This window comes from Lagopus muta, chromosome 14 (assembly GCF_023343835.1).
Source record: "Lagopus muta isolate bLagMut1 chromosome 14, bLagMut1 primary, whole genome shotgun sequence".
In the NCBI taxonomy this organism is placed as follows: Eukaryota; Metazoa; Chordata; class Aves; order Galliformes; family Phasianidae; genus Lagopus; species Lagopus muta.
In genome coordinates this window covers 4,588,396-4,612,220 of record NC_064446.1, presented here as the reverse complement: position 1 = coordinate 4,612,220, position 23,825 = coordinate 4,588,396, and the positions used below count along the sequence as shown (strand labels likewise).

Genomic DNA, 23,825 nt, shown 5'->3' with positions numbered 1-23,825 from the left:
TGTACTTTATTAATGACGCATCTACAATTAAATTACTTAAGAAGCTTTATCAGATTATAGCATTAGCCTGAATTCTGTGGCTTAGCCTCCAGTGATTATTTTGATGTATCTCTCATTATAGTGCTTTCACTAGAAACCTCACCATTTTGCATTCTTATGCTCTTTTGTTTTGGCTTTGCTTTTGGTTGTGGTTTGTTTGTTTGTTTTTGGGTTGTTTTTTTTTGTTTTTTTTTTTTGCTTTTTGCTTTTTTTTTTTAATTCAAAAAAGAAGTAAAAAATCTTGGACTGAAACATTTCATGCTGTGCCTTTATTTGAAAACTAACTAAAAACTAGATGAGAAGAAAAATATTTAACCTAACTGCTTAGAACATTTGTTTTGCACAACTAGAAGTCCATCCCAGCCTGCTCGACTGGGATTTTTGATCAGAAGAAATGAAATACATTGCAAGTAATTGAGCTGCTTGAGGAATCTGTTGAACATTTGGAAAGTAAATGAAGAAAACATTAATGACATGAATGAATAAGTGGGTGTTCCAATTAAGGTGCCTAAGTAGTTAAACCACCAAGAAGATACAACATTATATTTTTTTCTGTTGTCCATGAAGTCACTGTAGGGAAAAATGCTAAGTTAGAGCTACTGGTGACAGATGTGAAACAGTTACTTCCATGCAAAATCACTCGTTTTGCTGCTAATTGTTAACAGTCTGCAATTCAGGAGCCAGGTATGCAGTATGTCTGTCCTTTGACAGGGGAATCCTTTGTACGATTACAGCTCTGGGCGACAGCCCAGTCAGACACATAAAGCATATCCTAAATTACTTAGAATGAAATATGAAAGCCTGTCAGTCTGAATCCTACACTTTCAACAATTCAGTGGTCACTGAATACAGCCTTCGTTCATTTCAACAGGTTCATGGAAGGAATTTACTGTCCATTGATTACGACCGGAATATACGCACTGAAAAAATCTACGATGATCACCGCAAGTTTACCCTGAGGATAATTTACGATCAGCTGGGACGGCCCTTCCTCTGGCTGCCCAGCAGCGGCCTGGCTGCTGTCAACGTGTCCTATTTCTTCAACGGGCGCCTGGCGGGGCTTCAGCGCGGAGCCATGAGTGAAAGGACAGACATCGACAAGCAAGGCAGGATCATATCGCGCATGTTTGCAGATGGGAAGGTTTGGAGTTACACCTACCTAGAAAAAGTAGGTGCTGTCCTTTTACATTCTGACATTCGTTACAAAGAGACAGGACTACTTTACTTTGTTGCTTCATTTTAAGCTCCATCTATAATAAATTCACACTGAAGTTACCCAAAAATATAATATATGCAGTTACATATTACAAAAGCTGCTAATAATCCCACTGTGCTTGATCTCAAATATTATTATTTTTCAATTAGTAACTGAATTTGACTTATTTTTTAATAGGAGATCCTTTTTTCATGGTTTGTATCTTTTGATATTTTCCTGAAAACGAATAGACCACCCACTGCATTGTGGCATAAACTAACGCAATGAGTTGTGCTTAATTAAGAACAAAAATGCAGGACTAAATCTGACCAAAGGTTCAGGTAGAACAGGTAATTCATTTCTACTCATTATGAATTAAAAGAAAATACTTTAGTGCATTTTTATTTATCCTAATTAAGACTCTTTAATAGTGAAAGAAGCTTAAATACCTGAAAATTGCAAATTATCTTCCCCTTCTCTTCTTTGAATCTGTTTTAACCCATTCTCTGCTTAGTTTGTCACATGCTTCAAAGCAATTGCTGTGAATTACAATTGCTAGCAGAAAGATCAATCAATTCATTTACCAAATTCCATTTCATCCTAAAAAAAAGAAAGAAAGAAAAAAAAAATCGTACTGAAGAGAGGGTAGCTAATAGGTTTCTAACCTACACTTTCTCTGGAGTGTCAGCATATTGATTTCCAAGTAGCAGATCCTTTCATCTGGCAATCTGACAATACTTCAGAGCAGCTCCGTGTCCCTAACTAACGCATAGATGTCTCTTTTCATTAATTTAACATTATTGCCTCTTTAGAAAACTTCTGTTTTTTTAAAATGCCCTCTCAGAGGTCACAAGCTAAAAAACGGTAACTGTGTATGTATTGTTGTGTTGTATTTTTTCCATAGTCAATGGTACTACTGCTTCAGAGCCAGCGGCAGTACATCTTTGAGTATGATTCTTCAGACCGGCTCCATGCTGTTACTATGCCTAGTGTTGCTCGGCATAGCATGTCAACTCACACGTCTGTTGGCTACATTAGGAATATTTATAATCCTCCTGAAAGCAACGCATCAGTGATTTTTGATTACAGTGATGATGGGAGGATTTTGAAAACATCATTTTTAGGTACTGGTCGACAAGTCTTTTACAAGTATGGAAAGCTATCCAAATTATCCGAAATTGTTTATGACAGTACTGCGGTTACTTTTGGATACGATGAAACTACAGGCGTCCTAAAAATGGTGAATTTGCAAAGTGGAGGATTTTCTTGTACAATCCGCTATCGTAAAATTGGCCCTCTTGTGGACAAACAAATCTACAGATTCTCTGAAGAAGGTATGGTCAATGCAAGGTTTGATTACACATATCATGACAATAGTTTTCGAATTGCAAGCATCAAACCCATCATAAGTGAGACACCTCTTCCAGTTGATCTTTACCGTTATGATGAGATTTCTGGCAAAGTTGAGCATTTTGGCAAATTTGGAGTTATTTATTATGATATAAATCAAATTATTACTACAGCAGTTATGACACTGAGTAAGCACTTTGATACCCACGGACGCATTAAAGAAGTGCAATATGAAATGTTCCGATCCCTGATGTACTGGATGACTGTGCAATATGACAGCATGGGAAGAGTAACTAAAAGAGAACTGAAACTTGGGCCATACGCTAACACAACCAAGTATACCTATGATTATGATGGAGATGGGCAATTACAAAGCGTAGCAGTAAATGATAGGCCTACCTGGCGCTACAGTTATGACCTAAATGGAAATCTTCACCTCCTGAATCCTGGAAACAGTGTTCGATTGATGCCCCTGCGCTACGACCTAAGAGACAGGATTACACGCTTAGGTGACATACCATACAAAATAGATGATGATGGATTCTTGTGTCAACGAGGCTCGGATGTATTTGAGTACAATTCCAAGGGACTTTTAACAAGAGCTTACAACAAAGCAAATGGGTGGAACGTTCAGTACCGCTATGATGGACTTGGCCGAAGGGCTTCCTGTAAGACTAACCTAGGGCACCATCTGCAATACTTTTACGCTGATCTTCACAATCCAACAAGAGTAACACATGTCTACAATCATTCCAATTCAGAAATTACCTCTTTGTATTATGATCTGCAAGGCCACCTCTTTGCAATGGAGAGCAGCAGTGGGGAAGAATATTACGTCGCCTCCGATAACACAGGCACTCCATTAGCCGTATTCAGCATCAATGGCCTCATGATCAAACAGCTTCAGTACACTGCATATGGGGAGATTTATTATGACTCAAACCCTGATTTCCAGCTGGTTATTGGGTTCCATGGAGGGCTGTATGATCCTTTAACCAAACTCGTTCATTTTACCCAAAGGGACTACGATGTCCTTGCTGGACGCTGGACATCTCCTGATTACACAATGTGGAAAAACATTGGTAGAGAACCTGCTCCTTTCAATTTGTACATGTTCAAGAGTAACAACCCTCTTAGCAATGAACTGGATCTAAAGAATTATGTAACAGGTGAGACTTCGTTGCATTTTTGTATAAATAACGCTGTTGTTTTGAAGTTCATTTGGGAAAGGACTCAGAATTCACCTTACTAGCCATATACTGGTATCAGAGCATCAAGATTGGGCTATTTTCTTTTCTATGCTGTGAAAAGGGCTGGCTACTCTTGATTCTTTGATAGTGCTCCTCCCTGGAGAAGGGCAAGAAATGAGAAACCACAGAGAAAAACGGGAAGGAGGAAAAGTAATTTTGGGCTAAATACTCAATTTCAGTTCAACTTAGGGCTCTTCCTTTTGAACTCAGTGCTGTATGGAGATGTGTTTGTAAAAGATGTAAAGCAAAGTGAAGTTACCAGTAAGCAGGTTAGTAAGCAGAATCAAGAACCAGAACATCTTGGAATCTCTTCCCTTCAGGGCTACTTTCAAAATTAACTTCTGACTGAGCCCACAGACACATTACATATTAGCACCAAGAATGGATTTAATTAAACCTCTTTTTCCCATTTATCTTTTAATATGCAAACAGTTTTTAGTCTCTACAACAAAAGTTCTGTTTTTTATTTTTCAACTATTATTTTCTCCTGAAAAACTTAATAAATTTTATGGCACACGTTCAGAGAGAAACCATAAAGTAGTTTTGATTGTGCATGCTAGAACTGGGTAAAACTTGTAACCTTTTCTTAATTAGTAATAATTTCTCACTTAGTAAGATCACACAGTACTTGAACTGGCTGCCGGCAATTTCTAAAAAGAAAGTTAATTAACATATATTTAAGAAAAGCCTTTTTCAAAGTTGAATCTGTAGTGTACAGTAATTAGAGCAGTGATACTTTAAAAAAGGATCTAAATTTTAGCAGTACTTTGAAATTCAAGAGAAGTGTGCATTTCCTTCAAAGAAAATTGTAGCAGGTTTCCTTCGTTCTCTGGGACCCAGTCACACGTGTGACATCCTGTCACCTCAACTATAGCTTCTTTGCAATATGAAGACAGTGCAGTTCTTCTTAGTGTGAGAAATATTGACTAAAATTACTTTGGGATCAAACTTCATTGTCTTAAATGCAACAAAATTCTGTTTTTATTTATCAGTGCTTGATTTTGACCTTCAATGCCATCTTCTGATATTTTGCTATATTCAGAATTAGCATTTATTTTATTTATCCATCTACTGGATTAAGTCCCAGAAAATGCATTGCTTTTGGTATAGCACATATCTTCTCTGCAAAAATAATTCATTGGCGGTTGTAACGTTTGTTGCTATACAGACTAAGCAAATCGTATTGCACAGGAAGTGATTATGCTGGCACCTCAGATTTCATGGTGAAAAAAAAAAAAAAAAAACCTTCTCCCTCATGTAATTGGAAATATGTATAAATATGTTCATACAAACAGAATATTTTAGTACTTATTTTACTGTCAGAACAGTTGAGAAAAGGAGACACTTGCTGTCACAACCAATAAGTATAACACTTTACAATCAGTACTACACATTAGGATGTCCACGACCATCGGGTATTACACTTTTTATGAGGCAGCCGCTGAATCTTTAGGGAAAAGAGGCTTTGTGGCAGCAGACAGGTGCTGGCTCATGGCCATGCATGCCCTAGGGGCTGGCAGTGCACGGTGCTTAGTCCCCAGGGCTCCGCAGCAGCGAGCAGGGCATGGTGGGCACTTTCAACTAGAAAAGAAGACAGGGCTTGTCATGTTGAGCTGAGAGCTGGAGCTCCCCACAGCAATCCCTGGGCTGAGGTGAGACCCTGCCCTGCAGCACCCTCCCTTTTCTCCTGCACTCACAGTGGACCTGCCTGAGCGGGCACAGCTGTGCTGTGGAAGGCAGACATCTGAAGCTTTTGACTGCAGTTAATGGGTACTCCAGGGAGCTCAGGACAGCTAGGAGGAGCAGATAAGAAGAGAAAGCCGTGCATTTTGCGAGAACACTTTGTAGCTGTTCTTAGGAGTACAAACCTAATACAGCATAATTTTACAATATCACTTACGGATTTCATTAACCTCATCAGAAGGTGTCAGAGAGGGGACAGATATTACATAAAGTGTTCCATGTGCAGTTGTGGAAAAAGAGTGAATGAAAGAGGTTGTGTATCACTGATGAACTATTTAGGATGTATTTGAGGTGATATTCCATGTTTGTTCACTGTGGAATACCACAATTCTGAAAACCGCTACTTGCAACAAATGAGGTCAAAGGTGGATTTCCTTAATCTGTGGATTTCTTGCACATTTATTTCTTACTTGCCTCCTTACTTTTGATTTTTAGATGTCAAAAGCTGGTTGGTGATGTTCGGATTTCAGCTTAGCAACATTATTCCTGGTTTCCCTAGAGCAAAAATGTACTTTGTGTCACCGCCGTATGAGTTGACTGAGAGTCAAGCGTGTGAAAACGGACAGGTAGGCAGAAACATGAAGTCCTTTTTCCTGATAAATTTGCCTCTCTGTGAATAGAACTGCTGTCTCTTCAGTAGTTACAGTACTTACAGTGGAAGGCCAAGGGATTTATTTCAATGTAAAACAAAAGTGAATATAGCTAGATTTTATATTAATGAACATATGTCTTTCTTGCCAGCCCTCGTTACCATAATTACAGTGTCATTAGTTTGTCTTTTATTGACTTCTTCCTTGATTAACAACTTGTAACTTGATTAACTTGATTAACAATGACAAAAGGAAACTTTGCAAGGTAATTTATCATCTGTTGTACCATTGGTAAAATTAAGCTAATAATGTGGGTGTCACAGTGAACTTAGGTTGGGACTCATTGTACTGCTAAGAAATGATTTTGCTCCCCACCCCATACAAGCTTTTTCATTGCTTTTTTTCTTGAACATTTTCATAGGAAGAGGCTATGGTTTCCTACTTCTGTAACTACAGCTAGTGTCAGTTATGGCCTTCATGTGCACTTGTGGGGTTAAGGCTGGGATATGATATATGCTTTCTGCCTTCATCATAAATTCCAACCAGTTTAATATATTTAAAAGAAGTACTAGGCCATTTTCAAACAGTCTGTGCTAAACTTGCACAACCGACATGACCATGTAAACCAGCACATGTGACCATAATCCTTTACTTGACATTACTGATTACAAAATTATTTGCCAGATGTATTTTTATACCAATTCTGGATGTATTTATATGGGAAGGGAGTGGTCTTTCCACAGAATTTTTCATTGTGCAACTTGCCTTTATAAAAAGAAAACAAAGATTAGCACTGTTCTCTGAAAACAGTATTTTCAGGTCTCTATCTTCTTTGTTTTGTTTTTTTCCAGCTAATTACAGGAGTCCAGCAGACAACAGAAAGACACAATCAAGCTTTCATGGCTCTTGAGGGACAGGTCATATCTAAAAAATTACATGCCAGTATTAGAGAAAAAGCAGGCCACTGGTTTGCAACAAGCACTCCTATTATTGGGAAAGGAATCATGTTTGCTGTGAAGGAAGGCCGTGTAACCACTGGCATTTCCAGCATAGCCACAGACGATAGCAGAAAAATTGCCTCTGTCCTTAACAGTGCTCACTACCTGGAAAAAATGCACTACAGCATCGAGGGGAAGGATACTCACTACTTTGTCAAGATAGGCTCAGCCGATAGCGACCTCGTCACCCTCGCGATGACCAGCGGGAGGAAGGTCCTGGACAGCGGCGTAAACGTGACCGTCTCCCAGCCAACCCTCCTTATCAATGGAAGGACTCGACGGTTCACAAACATCGAGTTCCAGCATTCCACCCTGCTGATCAACATCCGCTACGGGCTCACCGCCGACACACTGGATGAGGAAAAGGCACGAGTGCTAGACCAGGCTCGGCAGCGAGCCCTGGGGTCGGCCTGGGCCAAAGAGCAGCAGAAGGCACGGGACGGCCGCGAGGGCAGCCGCGTATGGACAGACGGAGAGAAGCAACAGCTTCTGAACACGGGAAGGGTTCAAGGTTACGAGGGATATTATGTCCTGCCTGTGGAGCAGTACCCAGAGCTAGCAGACAGTAGCAGCAACATCCAGTTTTTAAGACAGAATGAAATGGGAAAGAGGTAACAAATTAAACTGCTGTCATCCTCTGATGGATGAATCAGTAGTCATAACTGTTATCTCCTCTCCTAAGGAGATGAAGACCTACATGGGGGCACTAGGCTGAGCTACTTTGGGATAGCAAGTGGCAGAAAAGCTCATATTTTTTGAGTTAAATGCTACTGTTCAAGTGATTAAAAACCACATCCTGAAGTGGACTAAAGCCTGACTGAAAACTCTAACCATACAAATTTAAAAGTACCCCTGAAATATTACCCACTTGTTCTGGGTCTAAAGAAAAATAAAAAGAAGGCCTCGTATTGTATTACCTCACTCCATTCACACGTGAGCAAACTAAGAAATCCAAGTGGGCCACTTTCACTAACCAGCTGATGAAACACAAACAATTCAGACTGCTTGTTTGATAAATATCCAAGAGGTTTTCATTTAAAGCAAAATACAGGTGCATTTAAAACATGACTTTGGGGTGATTTGTGTGTAGCAATTGGAGGAAAAGGAGAACGCAAGTGAGAGCACACTGGAAATAGTAAAGGAAACTATATTTAAAATAACAAAACCGCACTTGCACTCTGACCCTCCATTTGTCTGGCCTGAAGCTTAACTTATTCAAAGAGGGCAGAGTGTAAAGTTACATACAAAATGGTGGCTATAAATCACTACAAATAAATTTCATACTCTGTTTGTCTTTGAAGATTTCCATTGTGGACAGTATAACACAGTTACAGGGTGTAGTCTGTTTAGATTCAGTAGTTTGTTGGTATCAGTTCCAGTAGAGCTGTGGGCATTGTGTTACACTATTGCAAATGGGCACCACGTCAGATCACCCTGTACATACATCAGCCAGAAGGCACAATCACTGTTTCAGATTTAAAAATTATTAGTGTGTTTGTTTGGTCGAGAAACTGAGACAATCACATTACAGTCACCGCAAAAGAAAAAAAAAAAAAGTCTAACAAGAACTTTGGTACAAGAACTTTTTTGTAATATACATGTATGAATTGTTCATTGAGTTTTTATATTAATTTTAATTTGCTGCTAAGCAAAGACTAGAGACAGGCAAAGATAATTTATGGCAAAGTGTTTAAATTGTTTATACATAAATAAAGTCTCTAAAACTCCTGTGAATTATTGGTCTTCTATTGTGAAATCTCTGAAAATGAGAAAAATCTTAGTGTGCCACTGTCATCTCGTGTACAGCATCCAATATGTAGAAATGATCACTGTACCATGGATTCTGCAGAGGGGTGTTCCTTTGATCTCTGGGTAAGCAAAGTCTTACATAAGCATCACCTGTTTATGACAACAAAATAATTTGTAAATGCTCCTATCAACTCTCTCTGCATCTCATGACTAGTAACCCTCAGATCGCCACCTTACAATCCTGAAATTAGTTTAATTGCACCAAAGAAACTTCCAGACTGTTTGAAAATGCAGTAACATGGTATTAAATGGAAGACGGAAGGACTTGCTGTGAGCCCCGGAGCCCCCGTGCAATCTGTCTTCTTTGTGAGATTGCTTATTTCTACCGCATTTACAAATGGGAGGTAAGATCAAAGACCCTCTCCTGAGCTAACAGTCGCTCTTGATGATGTTAAAAGGGAGCCATGCATCAGCGAGAGCCCTGCTGCTTTTATCTCGTTTAAGTATGTAGTCAGAAAGCTCCACTTAATTTTGAGAGCAGTCTTGCTTTTGGGGTTGCAGATGAGGTTTTTAATGATTTATGGTATCAGCAGAGATGTTTGAATTGATTACAGGCGTTAATTCACTCCAGGGCTCGTTTAAAGCAGAACAGCTTGGTGGCTGTTCTGTGCAGCACCTATCGCACTCAGAGCCCATCTGAGTTTTGCTGAGCAAACAGAACACATCCTGTTCTGATTGCAGTGTTGCACCTGTGTGCTCCCGCTGTGCACTGCATGTGCCAGAACTCCAGGCCCTGTTCTCTCAGAAGGATGAATCCGGGTACATTTCCAGAGAAAGTCCTATACGTCCCTCACTGCAGATGTTACTCTGTGCTGATAGATGTGAAGTGCTGTTATCAGACTTGTCTAGAAGTGAAACTTATTAAAGAAGTGAAATATTAGGTGGGTATTCATGGAGCTTACTTTGTTATTACTTTTGGTGTAAACTTAAACCGTGAAATCACAAGGTGGAAGCACTTCTCACTGTCACGGTTTTCCTGAATGCTCTGATCTGTACTGGTGAGCTTTTTAGGTCATTTTTTTAAAATAGAAGTTTTCTTGCAGCTGAGAGGCTGGATATGAGAATTTGCTGCACAGTCTTGTGTTTCCTTTGTTCTCTTACCAGTGTCCTAAAGCTGAAACTGTTCAGACTTAATTTTGCTACTTCTCTTTATCCTCTGCAGAAGGAAACAAGTGAAACACCACTTCTGATATTACTTCCTGGGGACAGATTTGCAGGGGAAGAACTCAGAAGGACAAGTTCCTCTGCAAATACAGGCATCATCAGGGTACTCTTAAACAACTTTTGGACCTGGTTCAGTCACATAGTTAATACTCAGAGACCATTTATCCCCATCCGTGAATGGTTTCCAAAGCACAGGTCCCTAGCAACACATTTGAGCTCCTAGATGCAAACAGCTTGTGCTGGAGGTCATTCCCCTGAGCCCTGTGTGCAGCACGCAGCTCAGCACCCACGGTAAGCTCCTGGTGGCACAGCGCTGCCAGACTCCCTGCAGGAGAGCTGTGTGCGGGGACCTGCAGGAGGTCACGTGCTGCCAATGGTTCCGTTTCCACACGTCCTGTTCCCAGAACCTCTGCAGCACTTGTTCAAAATCCATATCAGGCATAAATAAATTAGGCTTCTCCTTATTTTGTTTGTTAAGATACGCGTAGTGTCCTGACCTCTCCTGAGAACTGTTCTGAGGCCGAAGTCAGGCTTCTGCTGCAGAGTTCGAGCTGAGAACTGAAAAAGCAATACGGAAATTGAAAGCACCATGGGAGAGAGTTGTTTGGAGTTTTGGAGAGAGGCAAGAGAACGTAGCCAGTGTATGAACCCTCAGCAAATACGATTTACAATGGAAGTGTCAGCTCGATCATTATGAGTACAGAAGGTGGCAGATAACATACCATAATGCTGCCTGTGCTGTTACAGCAGCTCAGCAGCATATTGCTATTGGAGAAACCATATCTACAGAAGTTTTATATCCTTAGACGACAGCTCCTGGCAGGTTCTAGCCTAATTTTGTAATTGAGTATGGAAATCTGCTGGAATCATGCTGGATGCAGCCCAGGTCTCTTTGCTGTTGCAAATAGGCACACATAGTGTGCTTCATCAAGTGAAGAACACATATAAATGAAAATAGAATTTCAAGAAGCATCACCTAATGCTATAAATCAGTACTATCAGAAAAACCAGGCCTTTCCATCAGTTAAAAATTCATATCAGAAGTAGGAAGGAGAAACCTGTTCGCTTCTGTGGGCTGTAAGGACACTTATGATGCCACCCCCACCTTGACGCATGGTCTCTGCCCAGGTGAGGAAGGCAGGCCGTTACAACGCACTGCCGCAGCTGCCACAGCACCCAGCCCCGCCGCGGGCCAAAGCACAGCAGGGTCTGAGATGAGCGCCGATCTGCGCCTGCGCGGCCCCTCCGTGCTGCGGCCCGCGGCGGTCCCGCCGTGCGGCACACCGGTGCGTCCCAGCGCGGAGGCGTCGGGCGGGCTGTACTGAGCTGTGCGAGGCTGCGCTGCGGGGGCACGGCACTGCGCGCCCGATGGAACGCGCGGCAGCACGCGCAGTGCGGTCGTTTGTAAAAAACAAACAAACATAAAACCTTGATGTGGTTGAGGAAAAAAAATCTCACAGCACGCCGAGGGCGATGAGAGGTGGTCATTCCCTCGCTGCGGACGGTTTTGTGCCCGGGCCCGCACGTGCGTCCCACGCGCTGCCCGCTCCCCGGGCTCGTTCTGCTGGCGACGGGCCCGGCGAAGCTCCGTGCTGCTGAAAGCAGCCGGCGGCAGCGGGGCTCATAAAAGTGAGTAAATCGTTTCATCCGAGGGATTCTACTCCTTTTCTCAGCGCTGAGGGTAGCGTGCCGCTGTGGGAAAGGCCGCTTGACATTTAACAAATCCGCGGTCACCTGTCCAAGGCTCTGATAGGGAAAGGCCAAATTAAACTTTCCTCTGTCAGAGACCTCCGTTGGTTTGAGTACAGCCATCGATGTTACTGGCTGCAGGGGCTCCGTGCAGGGTTCGCTTGGCACAGAGCCGTACCGATGCGTTCAGGGCTGCGTTGGACGCGCCCCGCGCAGCCGTAACCTGCGGGATGCGAGCAGGGCGTGCAGCCGGAGGGCCGAAAGGTCTGTGCCGAGCCTAGGCACGCCGTGGTTGTAGATTCCTGGACGACACAGGGCGTTCCGTCACGCCGTAGCTCCGCTGTGGCGGGCGGGATAAGACCGAGAAGGGTCACATGGGGAGTGGTCTCTCAGGTCAATCGAAGCCGCCTGCGCGCACGTCCGGGGAGATTTGCGCCGCGCACAAACGGCCGTCGGAAGATGGCCGGCTGCTCGCCGCCGCACCGCAGACGCCGGCTGCCGGGCACAAGCGGGCATTCCGCGGGCCGCCCCTCCCGCCCCGGGGCCACGCCCCCGTTCCGGCTCCGCCAGGCCTCCGCCCTTCCAGCAGGGGGCGCTGTCCGCCCCGCCGGTGCCGAGCGCGCAGGGGCGGGGCCGCGAGGGCGGCGTTCCCGGCCGGGGCAGCGTGGGCGGCCCGAGGCGGCGGAGCGGCGCGGGAGTGGGGCCGCGAGGGGTCGAGTCCCTCCGCAGCGTGTTCCGAGGGCTCTCCCGCCCCGCCCCTCCGGGTCCCGCCCCCCCGCCAAGCCCCACCCCCGCCGCGGGGCCGGCATGTGAGGAGCCGCCGCCGCCTGGGGCGCTTCTCTGCGCGGCTGGGCCGGCGCGGCCCCGCTCCGCACCGCTCCGCTCCTCGCCGTCCGCCCGGCCCGGCCCTAACCCGGGGTCGGCCACCGCTGCGGAGCGGGGCGCTGCATGGGGCGGCGCGGCCGGCACTGGGGACGATGCCGCGGAAGGAGCTGCCGCTGCCCGCGGGCTGGGAGGAGGCGCGGGACTACGACGGGAAGGTGTATTACATCGACCACGGCAGCCGCACCACTAGCTGGATCGACCCCCGCGACAGGTGGGCGGTGGGGGGCGGGGACGGCCGTCTGCCCGGGGAGCGGCCGCCTTGCGGGGCTCGGCGCCGGGCCCGGCCTCTCTGTGCCGTTCCGCCGCGGGCCGGGCCCGCCCTCACCTGCGGCGCTGCCGCCCTCCTTCGTCCCCGGGGCGGCCGTACCTGCGGCGCGTCCCCCCTCGGCGCGCGGCCCCGATCGGCTGCTCGTGGAGCGCGGGCGGTGCCGCGGCCCTCCGAGTTCAGCGCCGCGCGGGAGGCGGTAGGACGCGCGGGTCGCCGCTTCCTGGGGCGCTCCACTCGGCTCTCCGTGTTCCCGAGGGGTTCTTTCCTGGCGTCGTTCACTTTGAAGAGCCACGGGAACGAAGCGGGCCGCCCCGCGCTCGGGCCGGGTCCCGGCGGTTCTTTGTCCCGGCGCCGTGTCGGGCAGCCGCTGCGAGCGGGCGCGGGGAGCCCCGTTGGGGCGCTGCGGGGTCCGAGCGCTTCCCGTCTCGGGTGCCGTGTCGGGAATCCCGGGCACGCGGCTCGGACGTCCGTCTCGATGAGCTGCAAATCCCGACTGCTGAACGTGGTCGGCGTGTGCTGTGAATGCACCTTGCGGGCTTCCTTCCGTGTCGTTAAGTATTCCCCGCACCCCGCTGGTTTCCCACTTCTCCTGCTCAGCTCCTGCTCAGCCCCTGCTCTTTGCGGGGCTCCCGTTGCGGGATCCCACGTGGGATGCCGGCACTGTGTTTTATTCCGGTGCTGCATAGCTCAGCTGATGTTGAAAAGAAGTGAGTTGTGCAGTTTTACAGGATTTTAAGGAGTGTTCTGCATTCCAGGAGGAATCCTTTTGTATCCTGGTGACAAACGTGTAACCTGTTGGACTGCTGAAGGTTTGGAATGTGTTTTAAGCTGATATTTCAGTGAAGTGATTAGAAGAGCTGAGAGAGCACGTTTGTGCCTCAGTGTGTTGTTTAACCTTGGTAAAAGTTGATATGAGCTTGAAGTGGGGATACTTTCTTAGTGTCTTTATTTTTGGTGAAGATAAGTGAGAAATCTCTTAGGGCTGATGGCGGCTTATAGCAGTTCTGGTGTGTCTATGCTTGTGAGTCAGACACAGAAGCAGCTGAAGGCTTGCCTTATCCATGCAGGGCTGACTGCTCAGTGCTGTTAAAAGAGAGCATTCATCACCAACAGGCCCTATCACAGGACGTGTTTGTTGTGCACATAGTAATACACCTGAATACACATGGCCCTGATGGGCTTTGCTTCTGAGTCATCTTCCAGCAGCGTGACCAGGCTGCTGTGAACTCAGGCTGTTGGGCACTCCTCCTGCCTCAGAACACGAGTGAGGTTGGAAGAGCTCACTGATCGACTGCTGAACAATTTCAGTGTTAAAACATTTACCTGTCATATGGGGGACCACGTGTTTGAATGAGTTTGGCACATGGTCTGCTGTACTTATGAGAATAAGTTTCAGCTGATGACAGCTCTGTGGACACCAGGTGATGGGAGTTTCTGAGCAGCTCAGGCATAACTGTCCCTGCTATAGGGAGGTTGGCTTTAGGCACTGTGCATCTGATGGTGTGCGTTCAGCATTTCTCTGCATGGACATGGTGTGTGAATTAGCTGCAGCTGAGAGGTGATTGTGTGTGTTTGCTGCAGTGTTTTCTTTGCTCTGCTCATGTATGCTATCCTTGATCCAGGAGGAAGCAATAGATACTGGGTAGTGTGATTGTTAAACTGCAGACTTCAGGGAAGTGGGCAAGATTTATGTTTGAAGGTTCATTCTGAACCCCATCGCCTCTCAGTGGTGAGATCTCATTGTGACTGTCCTTTTAGAATACCTGGTTGGTTTATTTAGTGAGCAACAACTAGTGGCTAAAAAAAGGCATGAAGGTTTTGAACCTCCCTAAGTCTTTCATTCCAGCTTAATTGAGTGGAAAAAGCCGTGAGCAGGGATACCATCTAGCTTCAGGGCACAGACTTGCCCATTACAGTTGGGATCACAGCTGGTGTAGGGTTTGTGCTTGGGTTGGCACTGCCATCCCTGCAGGTCTGCCTTTTTTTTTGTTTGTAGCTCGCTGCACCACCTCTTCAGATGGGCTGTTGGTAAGAGGGGCCGTTGCACTTCAAGTGGTACAGAGTCACCGCGACCTGGGTGAGTCGCTGTCCTGCGGCGACCTGAGTGATGCTCTGACAGCTTGGCTGGGCCTGCTGTGTGCTGGGGTGCCTCCTACCTTGCATCACGTAGGGCTGTTCCAAATGAGGAGGCCTGAGGATTTTAGAGTGTTTAGGGAAATCATCCAGAGAGGAATTTTGTAATGTAACCATTACTGTGCTACAGTGTAACAGAGGAATTGGGTATCCTGTAGGCAAGGTTTCCGGTTAAAAAAGCTGTGAGGCACTTCTAGAGGGGCAGGTGGGAAAAAAAGATATTTTTTTCTCTATATAGAAGGGTGCAGAAATAACGGACTTTTTTTTTTAGTTGTAAGTTTGTCCTGTGTTAGGTAATTCTGGACTTGGATGCATTGTGATAGGTGACTCAGCCTTACTGAGCTGCGAGAAAAATCAGTTTGTTATTCCTAGTTCTAAAGGCAAGCATGATTTTCCAGGCATCCACCAGCATGTGGTAAAGCGTATTGGAGTCCTGTCCCAGCTGTAGGGGATGCATCTGCTCTGTAAGCTGCTGGGCTGATTAGCAAATCAGAGGTAAGAGTGTGTCTCAAACATCAGCCCCAGCTGCTGTCTGACGCACAGTGATGTTTAAGAGCAGGAGCTGCACCAACACAGTGCCTCAAATGAGACTTTGCTTTCATCAGACATCGGGGTTGGAGACAGGTATCTGGATACCAGGGTGTGTGCTGTCCGTGGGTTCTCTGCAGTGTGTAAGGGAACTTCTTGATCTGCCTCAAACTGTCTTTTAAGAGGGTTTTCTACCTTGAAGCTTCCGGAAGGTGCCTGGTAAACGTGTCCTATTCTCCAGGTCTTGTGTTCTCATGCTCCTGGTTTGTTGGCATACGTGGGTTTTTCTAGCTGTTGTAGATGGAGCTGGCTGACCTCACTTTGTCCCAGTCACTGGGCTTCTGTTGAGTGTGGAAGATGACAAACTCAGAGAGCTGCTCAAGTCATCCTGGGGAAGCTACTGAACCACAGAAGGTGCTTGCATTTCTGGGAGGCAGCAGTGCCTCAGTTGGTGCCTTCATTTTTCAAAGGCTACGGCGATGTGCGTGTTGGAGACGCTTCCTAAAAGAAAGCTCAGATTCTGCAGTGTCTCTCTGAGTCAACTTCATACTCTGTATAGAGACTTCTTCCACTCAGAACCTGCAGAGCTCTGGTGAAGATAAGAAGGGATGTGCCAGGGTTCAGGGCAGATGTATGTCAGTGTATTTGTTGTCACATGGAGCATACTTTGTGCTCTTAAAGCTAGTGCCGCCTGTTTACTTGTGAATATGCTGGGCTTGAAGAGCCTGAGGATCTTGATGAAGACCAGCTAATGTTATATAGAGAGCATAATCATCTTGCTGTGCCCCCCTTAAGCCTCCCTGCCAGGCTCTATGAGGTGCTGCAGCGTGCTGTGTTTCTTCTGTTATTCTGCTCATGAAGCTTCTCACACCTGGTCTGCTCTGCACACTTGATCTCCAAACTTGTTGTATTAAAGAATGAAGTGTGAGCGTCTTGCTGAAACTTCATATGTGAGTACCTGCTACTTAGATTATTTGCCTATTAACTATAATCATTGCAATAAAGCGAAATTTAGCTACTTAAATTGTAAGAATTGTTAAGAGTAAAAAGACTTGAAGGGAGAGCACTCAAAAGCCTCAAGAAAGAAGGGAGCTGTGTTTTTCTGCAGGTGAAAATCGATGTCAGGAGAAGACAAAATCCTGACAAAATCCTCATTTCTTTTCTCTGCATTTCTTTATCACCAGCAGCACCACGGCGTGCTGCTGGCTGGCCTGCTGTTATCTCTTGTTACTGCTAGTTGCCCTAATGCCCTGTCAGGTGTATGTAGATCTGCATCTTTCTCATGTTTATATTCCCCCAAATAGCTGATTCTTTTATTATAAAGAACAGGCAGTTCCACCTGTGTGTGTAAAAGCCATTTTCTGTGAGCACACAGCTGAGTGACAGAAATGCAGTCTTTGTAATCACTTCAAATGCTGTCTTTGGGAGAAGGTGTCTCAATGTGTAGGATTTGTACTGTTCTTTGGGTTCTTTTTCCCCTCTCAGTAAGTGGAAGTTAATATAAGTTCTAATGCATAGGTTACTCTGAAAGTAATGCCTCCTGTTTATTTCTGTGAAAACTACAACAGATACAAAGAACACAAGAACACTGTTTGATAGAACAAATTTTCAGCTATAAAATACCATTTTCCAACACAGTCACCACCAGTAGCTGTGCATTTTCACCAGTAATGAACGAGAGCCTGCATGCTGTGCTTGTAAATATACCAGCAGAGGTGACCCACTGTCACCACTGCAGAAATGCAGCACCCACCCCTCATTGTGCTCACATCCACTGCTGGGTTTCCATAGTTTAGGTTGAGCTTCATCTTCTGCTCTGCAAGGTTGCCTTTCTTGTGGGGAGGGCTTAAATTGTGCATCAGAAGGGCTGCCAGCTTGTGAAGTTGTGAAGCTGTCTCTGACTGCAGCTCACTTGAGCAGGGGATCAGCAGCTTCCCCCTGTGCAGGTTGTGTGTCTTCATAGCAAAGTAGCTCTACTGAAAACCAGCTTGTAAATGATGAAGATGTGAATATGGCGAACATGTAGGTGGCTATCCCTGTGCTGTTGTGCTGGGCCCAGGGGCACTGCTGACTGGGACAGCTGGAGCTGCTGCTGTTGGAATGGAATTCTGTAGCTGTTCAGGAAGCCTGATCCAGAATGTGCTCTGGCTGGTAAATGTCTCATTGTCTGGATTTGTTTAACAGCAGCAGCTGATCCGGGTCCTGTATGGCAGTGTGGGAGCTGTTTTGGCACAGGTGGTTCCAGGCAGGAGGTTGTGGTGGCTGCGCTCAGCCCAGGAACACTGCAAGGACATGTTGGCAGCTGTGGCCTGGGCTGGCTGTGCCCAGAGCTGGAGGTGCCAGCTCTGCCTGTAGCTTCTGACTGCTTTCTGCAGGTAGGGCACGTTGTGTAGCAGAGCCTGAGTGAACACTGCCTTGTGGCGCAGTGTCCTGGGGCTGTCACTGACACTTTCTTCACAGTGCAGCTGTGGAAGGAGGAGCTGGTGACAAATGTGATGGTGTCTGAATCTGATTTGAAATCTTCTAGGTTGTGTGAGAAAACATTGAAAGACCCAGAAAGGTTGGTCCCAAAAAAATAACTGTTAATGGAACACCCTGAAGACAAAGCAATCTGTGCTGGCAGCATGGGGCGCAGTCCTGTGGCTGACCTGCTGCTGGGCTCTCATTGCAGTGACTGAGGAGTCTGTTGGTAGATGATTGATTGTGTCTCCTGTTCCAGCAAGTGTCGGCGAGGTGCTGAGGCACCATGCTCTCTGCTCAGCATGCAGGTGTGGTGCTGCCCACAGTACAGAGGTATGGCTGGTGGTGCTCTGTGAAAGAGCTGGGCTCAGTGTGGCACTTGGCTGTGTCAAGTTTGGGAGAATTGCATGGCCTTGCCATACAGGGGGAGATTGTATATGTGTTAGTGGAAAGTCCTCCTCGCATTGCTCAGTACTGCGGCTGGCTGGCTCAGCCTGGGTGCCCTGCTGATGCCCCTGGCAGGGCACGTGGCAGCTGAACAAGTGGCCAAGGGCTGGTGGATGGCAGAGGCTGGGATGTGTGGGCTGCTGCTGCCACGTGCATGTGTCCAGGAGCTGTGTAGATCAGCCACTTCCTCAGAGGGAAATACCTTCTCTGCTGGCTGCTTGCCATTCATGATACCTGTTCAGTAAGGTTATGTGCTTTGCTTGTGGTAGTGAGAACTTAGCTTTAACTGCTCCAATAAAACCCAGAGTTCTCATTCACAGAGCCTGAGGTTACTGCTCCCCCTTCCTGTCCGTCCCCCCACACACATTCAAGCTGCATGCATAGATAATTTGCTGAGCAAACAACAGACAAAACTGCTCCCAGTAGAATAATAACCATTTTTCACTGCCACTCAGCCAGTCAGATGACATCTGGAAGACTCTCTGGGTATTCACAGGAGGTTTGGTCTGCAGCGGGAAGACGCAGAGAAGCCAAGTCTTACAGCTGTCAGTGTTCTTCTGCTTTCTCATGCTCTTGGATGTGTTCTGCTGGCTCAGCTTGCTCTGTTTGTTCTGGTACTTATAACTTCCACCCCACCTCTGTATTCCGTAAGAGAAATGCCTAGCACATTTAAAAACAGATGAATGGTGCTCTCAGTCTCGTGGAGGTGCTGTGGGGATTAATTAGTTCTGATGGAGTGCTTTCTGGCTGAGGTGTCACGCTGATGTTTTATGACTAATGGTATTGTTTAATGAAACTATTTAGTTGTCCTAAAATGTCTAATCACTGTTTCAAGAGAATTTACTCTGTGGAGAAAAGCTTTATTGATTTAAAGTACCCAATGAGCAGTATTGATTTGCAGGAAGCAGTCATTCATACCTGTTCCGTGTTTGAGAGAATTTTGGTGCTCTAAAGTTGGAACCACTGCTTGTTTCACTGCAGGTTGGTGCAGGGGGAAAGTTTTCAGCCAATTTTGTTTCTGTAGTTCTAAAGATTCATTTTGAGCCGATTGGGCACATGCATGTGTTGTGCTTCTGCATCTTATGTTGCTGATCTGGAAGAGCATCTTGAGAGGGCTGTGCTTTAGAAGTGATGCTCCTCTCCTTAACTGCTGGGTGGCTGCTGTTCAGGCAGGCTCTGGCTGCTGCAGTCCAGCCTTTGTTCACAGTGGTGCTGCTTTGATTCCTTGCCATCTGTTAGCACAGTCTTCTGTGCTACACAGGACTTGAGCTGTTGTTGGGACTCAGCTATCCGGAGACCCTCCTTTTCAGAGAGATACTGCTGGCAGCTGCTTCTGTGTTGGTGGTGCTTCTCCAGATACAGCCTAGGATTGATGGAGTGATGCTGGAGGGAACCATGAAGCTTTGTGTCCTACTGGTGTTCTGAATGAGTTCCTGCAAAGCAGAGAGGGAGAACTAAAGGAAACCTTTCAAAGATAGAATTGTATGACTTGCCTAATTTGGGATGATTGGCACTGGATGCCGTGTTCCAGGTGAGGCTGTCAGTTTTAAAAAAAAAAAAAGTCTCTCAACATGAGTGTGGAGTTTTGTGGTGGTTAAACCAAAAATGAAATCAGCAGTTTGTACAAAGGTTTTGTTGGAACGTGTTAGTGGTGAGCTCTGGTGTACTTGATTAGCAGCACGTGTTCACCCTACAGAGGATGGGGAGCTTAAAGCACTCTGCCCTGTATGCTGGTCAGTGTGTTTCAGCATCTCATTTCTCTCCACCTCAGCTGTCACTTCACCCACTTGATCAGATTTCTTCTGAAATTCCTCAAAACTCTCCACATCCAGCTGCCCCAAATAGCTGCTTAGTCAGTAGGGCAGTGAGTCAAACTTGCTGTTTGTCCTTTCTTATGTCGGCCGTATTTCGCACTGCAGAAGATCTAAGCAGCAAGGGTAAAATCTGTTGCCTTGGAAGGACTTTTTAATTCTTATCTGGAAGCTTATGTAGAGTGCTTTGGGCTGCCTGACAGGTGCATCTCTATGAGGAGGTTTTCCAGTAAGATAGAAATAGGCAGATTTGTCCACAGAAGAGATCTTCCATGGGCAAATCTCTGTATAATTAAATGCAGAGTTCTGCATTTTCTCTGTGAGCGTTGTTCTGTCTGTATGTTAACCTGTGTGTGCAGGGAGGGGCAATGTTGTGCCTGTTATCCATATCCTGTCACTTTCTGTGACACTAGATGCTTTAGACTTCTTATTTTTTTGCTTTTAAACTTTGAATATAGGAACTTCAGAATTTATCTTGAGCTTACTCTGTAAAATGTGTGATGCCTTTCCAGTTATTATGGATGTCATTCCCCTATTTCAGTTCTGTGTGATTTGTGATCTGCGTCTTCTGATAGTTTTCCTCTAACCCAGTGCTCTGAATGTTAGAACACCCTTCCTTTCATGCTGTCTGTGAATGGAGCCTATCCCTCTGCTTTCTGCTCTTTCTCCAAAGTCTCTCGTAGTGCCTAATAAACTGCAGTTCCTTCAATCTGTGAAGCTGGGCCAGAAATGTGATACTGCAAAGATGTGAGTGATAACCAAAAAAAGCTGCTGTTAGGGCTCCAAGCCTCCTTGACTTCTGGGAAGTAACTTTCAGGCTCTGAGCTCTCCTGTATCTCTGTCGTAGTTTCTCCTCTGCTGTTTTGCACTGTCTTCATCTGCTGCTCCCTTCCTTTGTCCCAGTATTTGATTGCTGATAGACTGCTAGCAGGGAGGTAGAGCAGCAAAGCTGAGACTCCTGGTGTCACCTCTTGCAAGCTATTTATTGCACAGGGGCACACTCTTTCTGTGCTGTCTTGGTGAGAGACAGCATCAGATCTGAGAAGGTGTTCCAGTTAAGTGCATGTTCTTGGTGAAGCACTTCTGACTAAAGGATGGGAAGTCAGTTTTAAGGGTTAATCCTTAACAGCTCTCCCCAGTATGTTCTGTCTTACAAAGAACCTTCTGCAATCTTCCATCTTAACATTTTGCTACTTTATTTGGCATGTACTTCTGCTGATGAGCAGCTGCACCTGGTGTGCTCTGCAATAGACTGTGCAGCTCTCAGCTTCGTTAGAGTGATGATGGTTTGCTACGTGGGCAGCTGAAACAGTCTGTAATTCTGAGTAAAGGTAAATGTGTTGTCATAGGCCATCTGTTAATTCTTCAGAGAAGATCTGATAACACTGTTAGTTCCTCATGCGACTAGCTCTCTAATAATTAAATGTGGAGGGTATCTGCTGTCATGGTCTTTCATTGCTCGATGCTAAGAGAGGCATGTTCTGAGCCCAAATACTTAAGATGTGTAAAATCAGAGAAACAAACATAGTTGGGCATTAGTTTGCCCTTCCTCTTTAAGCTTCGCTTCACTTTTAGAGGAAGAATGTGTGGGATGGTAGGGAGGGTGGGTTATATGGCTTAGGAACCTGCCTGGATCTTTTGCAGGAGAGTTGCAGATTGAAATAATTTACCAAGATCAATTTGCAGCTGAGCAGCTCACACTTAGTGACATCTTTCATTCAGGTTTGCTTTCACACTTCTTTTGTAAATGCCACTCTTAGCCCTAAAACAAATGCTCTTTGTTGAATTTTCTCATCTTTACTCCCTATTTGTCCAGTAGGCTGTAGCTAATACCCTGACTGCATCCTGGTGTACTTTCTGTCTGCTTCCCTGGGACAGGCTGCTGCAGCTTTGGATAGTGGTTCTCCTCTAGTTCTGATGGTATTGTTGCATCTTCAGTAACTTAGGTGGTCTGGCAGTCCTCGTTCCAGGCATGGTTGCTGTAGTTTTGGATTCAGGGCGCTCTTTACATTTCTTCCTTCATGAGGATCTTTTTCTCTGTTCTTATTACCATGGCAAGGCATGACTTAAGCTGAGTGTGTTGCAGTTGGCAGCCTGGATTAGGTGTGTAAAAAGGCAATGATTATTTGGGAGAAGAAGGAACTTGTCATGCGTTGATCATGTTCTGTTGTGCTCCTATGGCTGCTGCATCTGCCCTTCTGCTCCCTGCAGTGGGTCTCCCCTTTGCAGAAGGGGGCTGTAACCTGGGGGCTGTTTCTGTTTCCCATGCAGAGCCAAGTGACACCAAGTCCTTGGAGGAGGAGGACAGCTGAGGCACTTAAGTTCTCAATGCTAAGAGTTCTGCTGTGTATTAACAGGAATGAAAGCAGTGCAAGTGTTGGTGATTCACCCCTGCAATCATTCTGCTTGGAAGCCTGCTGTGACTTGGTTCTGATGGAGTGCTGTATGCTGGCGAGTGCTTTTTTGCCAACAGGTTTATTACAGCATAGATTTGCAATGAAATAACCTAAATTAAATCATTCCAACAAGTATCTTTAAAGGCATTGCTGAAATTACTTCTCTGAGGTCGTTAGGCAGGTGTGTGGCAATACCCTCCTGAAGGGCGGTAGCACATCGTGCCAAACATTGTTGAAGACAGGCTGAAATGCTGCTTCCTGAGCAGCCCGGGTGCCTGATGAAAGGAATAATGGAGTTCCATCAGCGGCACAAGGTTTTTGCATTAGGAGGTTTAGTATTTATGTTGCTTCCTAGATGCCTGTGGAGGATTTACTTCCCTTTAGCTAGAATTTTTGCAATCAAAAGCAAGCTATTGACCTGTCACTTCACACCTTTATTCCCTACTCAGATGTTCTGAATACTTTTTCCTCCTCTCTCTGGCTGTTGTCATTCCTGTTTTCTCTCTCAAGTTGTGTACCACTGTTGCTTAGCTCTCTCGGGGACATGCTTAAAGGGTGTTTAAAGCCTCTCATACAGTATGTGTTTTCCCTTATGGAAGGAGGAGATGTAGAGAGTTGTTGTTTTTTTAAAGGGTGGAAGCAAGAAATGCATTGTAGGTAATAGATTTCAAAAAATGCAAATTTGTTCAAGCACCTCCTTAAAAAGAAGGGAGGAAGAATAAAACTTGTGTTTATATACATGTAGATGCTAGAGGCAAAGCAATCCATTCATAAATATACAATAGGATTTATATCGTGGTGAGAAGTGCTGCATGCATATTCATGTATCATTTGCAAATCCTTTAGCGATTAAATACTTTGCTGCAAACTCTCCAGAACTAAATAACCTTCTCATTGAAATGAGATGTCCAAAGGCCCTAATGTTCCTCCAGCTGAGGTGAAAGGCTGAGTGGTGTAATAGATCTGATGCTCTAATTTTCGCTCTAAGAGGGTTTTTCGTGCGCTTTTGTGTGTTATTTTATTAGGATAATCAGTAAGCCTTGAACAAAACATGTGAAGCAGAGAACTGT

The 23,825-nt window shown here is 45.7% G+C and overlaps 2 protein-coding genes across 10 annotated transcripts in view; both read left to right on the top strand.

Annotated features, from left to right (window-relative positions):
• TENM2 (teneurin transmembrane protein 2) overlaps nt 1-11,371 on the top strand; it is a 1,003,091-nt gene extending 991,720 nt beyond the window's left edge. For 2 of the 9 annotated variants that reach the window (XM_048960703.1, XM_048960704.1), the window contains exons 31-34: nt 911-1,207; nt 2,139-3,753; nt 6,013-6,143; nt 7,019-11,371. In XM_048960703.1, the coding sequence (XP_048816660.1) occupies nt 911-1,207; nt 2,139-3,753; nt 6,013-6,143; nt 7,019-7,780 (2,805 nt within the window). In that variant the 3' untranslated portion in view covers nt 7,781-11,371. The remainder of the gene's footprint in view (nt 1-910; nt 1,208-2,138; nt 3,754-6,012; nt 6,144-7,018) is intronic. The other 7 variants (XM_048960710.1, XM_048960708.1, XM_048960706.1 and 4 more) reach the window with 6 other exon arrangements.
• Nucleotides 11,372-12,649: 1,278 nt separating this feature from the next.
• WWC1 (WW and C2 domain containing 1) overlaps nt 12,650-23,825 on the top strand; it is a 62,159-nt gene continuing 50,983 nt past the window's right edge. The window contains exon 1 of the mRNA XM_048960713.1: nt 12,650-12,923. Coding sequence (XP_048816670.1) covers nt 12,805-12,923 — 119 coding nt within the window. The 5' untranslated portion in view covers nt 12,650-12,804. The remainder of the gene's footprint in view (nt 12,924-23,825) is intronic.